The sequence below is a fragment of the Egretta garzetta genome, unplaced genomic scaffold (assembly GCF_000687185.1).
Source record: "Egretta garzetta isolate BGI_Z169 unplaced genomic scaffold, ASM68718v1 scaffold936, whole genome shotgun sequence".
Classification (NCBI taxonomy): Eukaryota; Metazoa; Chordata; class Aves; order Pelecaniformes; family Ardeidae; genus Egretta; species Egretta garzetta.
The window spans coordinates 101,646-106,870 of NW_009260034.1; the positions used below are offsets into that span (position 1 = coordinate 101,646).

The window sequence follows — 5,225 nt, forward strand, 5'->3', positions numbered from 1 at the left end:
CAATGAGGGTGGTGAAACCCTGGCAGGGGTTGCCCAGAGAGGGGGTGGAGGCCCCATCCCTGGGACCATTCCAGGCCAGGTTGGACGGGGCTGTGAGCAACCTGCTGTGGTTCAAGGTGTCCCTGCTCCTGCAGGGGGGTTGGGCTGGGTGACCTCTGGGGGTCCATTCCAACCCAAAACATTTGATGATTCTATGAAGACAGGCGGGAGATGGCTGGCAGCCCGGCAGCACTTGGACAAATCGCCGCAGCCCTAGGGAGAGTGACAGCGACACGCAGCCTTTGGTTGTCCAGAAAACAAACTGTCATATGAAAATGGGTTAAAAAAATCAGAAAAAAAAAAAAGCCCTTCAGGGAGCTGCTGTTTGGCTCTGTCAACTTCCAGCCCTTGTATTCGGTAACAGTAAGAAGGGACCCGCATTGTCATGGCTGATGCTTTATTCGCCATCTACACTTCTTTATAAATACCTGCAGATTGGAAATGCCACCGCTACACTGAAGTAGTAAGTTATTAAAACACATTCCGAAAACGGTACATGGACCAAAATGGCAGCTCCCAGCAGCCGGGCTCCCAGGAATACATTTTTTTTTCTACCTTTTAAGTACTGATATTTATGGAATAATACTTTTGTTGACATAAGAGGCTAACCCCTGGTTTTTGCTTCCAGTTTTCCCCCGGGTGCCTTCCGTCACTGAAGACGCATCGTCACTCGCTGTTACCTAATGGATCCCTCATTTCCCATTACTCTGCGGGGTGAGGCGTGGGCTGCGGGCAGGGTGATGTCACTCAGCGTTTCCCAGCACTGAGCTCCGTTCCACAGGCTCTGGGTGTGCTGAGCACGCTGGCCTGGTCCTGCGAGGTGTAGTTCACGTTAAAGGATATAAAATTGTCTTTTAGGAGCCGGGTGAGTAAACGCCATGGTTAAAGTTGGAGTTCTGGCCCCCATGGAGTAAATGGGGTTGAAGGACAGAGGGTGTCACCCTAAGCACAGGGTAAAGCCCAGCCTTCAGCACACTGCAAGGCTCAGCCCTCTGTCTTGAAAAAAGGAGAGAAAATGATGGCCCGGCCTGCAAAATGCAAAGCACAAGGATTTTTCCCTTGCCAAAGCATTCGGCCATGGTACCGGCATTTGCTTTCCCCAAAGCGAAATCTTGCCGTTCAGCCGCTTCCCCGTTGAAGGTGTGACCGTTAGTTAAAAAAAAAAAACAAGAAATAAAGAGCGCATTTCTGGTCGAGACCTAATATTTTTCCAATTAAAAAACCCTCTTGAACATCCGATCAGCTCCTCTGCACGTGGCTTTACCAGCACCTAAACGTAAGTGAGCTTCGTGTGGTGTGGATCAGCCCTTACGCGTGGGCTTAGGCTGTAAATAAAGCTGCGAGTTGCTGTGCTATGTTTGCCGTCCTGCCACTCCCGTGGCAGCTCTGCCGCGCTGAGCCCCCCTCTGCACCGAGCCCTGTGTATGTAACGGCGCCTTTCAGCTTCGGCAAAATTGTAATTTTTGTTTGCAGCCCCTCCTTTATCAGCTGCTGGGCTGTGCGTCCCCATCCTGGAAAAATCAACTTCATGGTACAAATTTCATTCTTCTCCAGTTGAGATTTAGGGGGTTTTCCCCAACACATTTTTGCCCAAACACATTGTTAGAAGCATACGGCCCAAACCGTGGGGGGCGCAGGTCACGGTCATTGCCTCGGGATCGCACCAGCTGGGACTGCGGAGCAGATTCCCGTAATCCCCCCTGCGTAATATGGCTTTTCCTCTCTGGTGACTTGTTCGGTATTAAAATCTGCAAATGCTTATCCTGTGGCTTGGTAAATAACTGCCTAAAAAATTCCTTTGTGAGAAATTTGTCAACTGATTTCATTCGTCTTAAAAAAAAAAACCCCAAACAAAAGACGTAGAAACTCATTGTCCCCGCTCAGGAAACAGCAGCACCATTACGTGTGACAAAGTCTCACAACGCGCTGTAGGAAGAGTTGTGTTGTTCGTCGTTAGAACTCATCATGTGCGTGGTGACCTGGAAGGCCAGCGCGGAAGCCAACCGAGCCGGCGTGCCCGCTTCGTGACCATCCTACCACCATCGCGTAGCCACAGCAAGACAACGCGGGAGGGGATGCAACTGGCGTGGAACGAAAGCACAAATCAAGCAGAGGTCATCTACGGCCTGGAGATAACAAAGGAACCACTGGCAAACACTTTTCCTCGGGGCAGGATCGCCCAGCTGGGCTCAAGGCTCCTACAAACCTTGTCTAATACCGCAGTAAGCCCGCAGCCGGGCCTCCACCAGCGGCTGTGGGTGCAGGGGCGATGGTCAGCGATAATCCAGGCGCACCCTCTCCCCTAAGCAAATACACCCTGCCGGACTATGTACAGGGACTTATAAAACTCTGTCGTAAAGACAACTTACTGCCCTTCTAGGGAAGGGGAAAGAAATCCTTTTTCTGCTGTTCACTCTTCGTTTTTAAGCCACATGGGATCTTTTCAAGCCACAGCGGCCAAAACTGTTGATTTGTCGGCAGACCGAGTCACCAGCCTTGCTTCCTCAGTCGGGTCCGTACAGACACACACTCACAGCGACCAGGTACGACTGCACTGGCAACAGGACACGAAACAGGGATGCTCCACACGACAGACCACGGCCTCCCGACGCGTGCCTACGCTCGGGGCGCTCCTGCTCCCCCCGGCTCTCCCCGTGCCAGCGTCCAGGGGCCGGTGGGATATTGCTTGTTGAAGCCGTGGCGAGCCGGCAGCGGAGCCGAGCGTGTTAGCTCTTGCAGCCGGCGCCATTCATGGGAACCTTGGACATGGTGGGGCGGTCTCTTCGGAAAGCGTCGAGGTCCTCGGTGGCGGTGGCTTCGGGGCTGGTGGTCCCTGGCCCCTGGGGCAGGCAGGCGCCCCGGGGACCCCCCTGGCTGCGCCCGCTGCGGGAGCAGTCGTGGTGCCCGTGGTTGCCCAAGCGGCTGGAAGCCACCACGGCTTTCATGGCAGCCTGTTGTAAAGGCACAGCGGCGCGAGCAGTTATTAGCATGCGTTTCTCCCCTTCGATGCCGCTCCAGCCCCCGGGGCGTGCAGAAGGGACACTCGTGCCTGCTCCTTCAGCCACCCCGCAGCCCTTCGCCCTGGGCAAGGCTTTCCCCAGCAGCTGCTGCCTCCACGGGCAGCCCAGCCACTGCTCCGCAGGGATGCAACTGCACAAGGAGCTGCTCCACCATCCTTCGCCCCCCTCCCCGAGCCAGCCCCCAAAGCTGCCATGTGTCGCTGAACATTTATCTGCTCAGGGCAAGGGATCCTTAAAACCCAGCAACAGCGGCTCTGGGTGGCCCCAGCCGCGTGCACAAGGGGACGAGGACACAAGCTGCCCCCGGAGCTTCGCGGGGCTCTTTCACCTTACCTTCAGTTTCCGCCTGGCGTTAAATTCCTGCAGTTTCTTCTGCGTGCTGTCCATGTGAGCAAATTTAGCGGCTTTCCCGGTGACCCAGGGATGCTCCAGAGCCTGGTAGACGGTCAGTCTCTTCTGGGGGTCCAGGACAATCAATTTTTTGACCTGGAACCAATTTCAGACACACAAAAAGGCTTCATTTGTTAAATGCCCCTGGCTTTGTTATCTTTACAAGCATTGACCTGAAGGCTTCAGGCTCGGCAGCCCCGAGCCCCGGCGCTCACCAAGTCCTTGGCGTTGAGGGAAACCTCATCCCACCACGGGGAGACGAACTCGTAGTCGCAGGTGAGGATGCGGCTGTACATGTACTGGTCCCCTCGTGGGTCAAAGAAAGGCTCGAAGCCACAGAGCCTGCGAGCACGGGGGAGAGGAGCTACGTGCTGCCGCCCGGGCCCCGCCGCGCAGCCGTGCCGGTGTTTGCCAGCTGCTCACGGTGGGCTGAGGTGGAGCAAACCGTCTCGCTGCCGCGGTTTCACCGCTCGTGGAGCCCCGGCAGCGTTACTCACAGGATGTAGGTGATGACACCCACGGACCACATATCCACTTCAGGGCCGTATGGGCACCCATGGAGGATTTCGGGGGCTGGAAGCAGAATTCGAGGTTCAAATGCACGGATGTGGGGAGCTCCCGGCAGCACGGCCACGCTGGGAACCTCACGGCGGAGGAAGCACCGCCTGGGTACCAGCAGCGTCTCCTGAGCACGGTGTGACCGTCTGCCATCCCTGCACTGAGTTGTGCATGGCCTCGGGCGGGGAGCACCCTCCCCGGGTCTCCCTCCCACCCCCCAGCTTTTCCTTCCTGCTCACCACAATACCCTGGCGTCCCGCAGACGGTTTTCATGGTGTCCTGTTCATCCACGATCTTGGAGAGCCCAAAGTCACCTTGGAGGGACATAGAGGGGAGCGGTGCTGCCATCAGGCAGAGGTGCCATTAACCCCCCTCATGCCACAACCCCCCCCCAGGGGGCCCTGCCAAACCCACCGATTTTAAGGGGAGCGTCGGGGGACAGGTCTGCGTAGAGCAGGTTCTCCGGCTTCAGGTCGCGGTGGACGACTCCATTTTCGTGCAAATACTACGGAGAGAGAGAAAGCAGGGGTGGGGGAAGGAGGGGGCAGGGGAGCCCCGGCTGCCCCGGACAGAGTGCGGGAGGAGGCGGCAGCGATCTGGGACCCAGCACGCACAAGGGACCAACTCACCCAGCTATTTCTTCAGAAACACCCAACACCTGCAGTGCTGGGGCTGCCAGGACATGGGAAGGACATTTCCCATTCTGAATTTCCATTTTTAAACCCTTCTGTTGCCATAGAAACCCCATCTCCAGCCGACCTGTGATGCAAGCTGTGCTGACCTTCCTCCCTCCTCTACCTTCATCCCCCCCCGAAACGTGGATCTGAAGAGGCGCCTCTGCCAGCAACGCCTTCGGATGGCCGGGGCGAGTGGGCGAACGCCTCTCCCCAGGGGGATCTGGGAGGGTGCAGCCCCCGCAGCAGCACCCCTGAACCCCACAGGGATGTCTCGCCGGGCCGTCCCCGGGGCAGCGGAGGGGGACACGCCGGGGGGGAACGTTACCGAAACGGCTTCCAGGATCTGCTTGACGACGTGGGCCGCGTCCCGCTCGCTGTAGAAACCCCTCTCCACGATCCTGCAGGCAGACGGGGTCAGCGCAGCAGCACCCTGCCCCGCACGGACCCCCCCCTCACCCCCCAAAACCATGGTGTGCATCAGCCCCCTCCATCCTCATCCTCCCCCCCACCATCGGGGGGAGGCTTGTCCCCCGCCGGGCTT

General features: G+C 57.5%; 1 protein-coding gene across 1 annotated transcript in view; it reads right to left on the bottom strand.

The window, feature by feature from the left end:
* Positions 1–2,765: 2,765 nt before the first annotated feature.
* Positions 2,766–5,225, bottom strand: part of LOC104128295 (calcium/calmodulin-dependent protein kinase type IV) — a gene marked incomplete at its 5' end in the record, with an annotated part of 5,783 nt that continues 3,323 nt past the window's right edge. The window contains 7 exons of the mRNA XM_009641055.2: positions 2,766–2,990; positions 3,393–3,545; positions 3,665–3,791; positions 3,947–4,022; positions 4,247–4,321; positions 4,422–4,512; positions 5,010–5,114. Coding sequence (XP_009639350.2) covers positions 2,766–2,990; positions 3,393–3,545; positions 3,665–3,791; positions 3,947–4,022; positions 4,247–4,321; positions 4,422–4,512; positions 5,010–5,114 — 852 coding nt within the window. The remainder of the gene's footprint in view (positions 2,991–3,392; positions 3,546–3,664; positions 3,792–3,946; positions 4,023–4,246; positions 4,322–4,421; positions 4,513–5,009; positions 5,115–5,225) is intronic.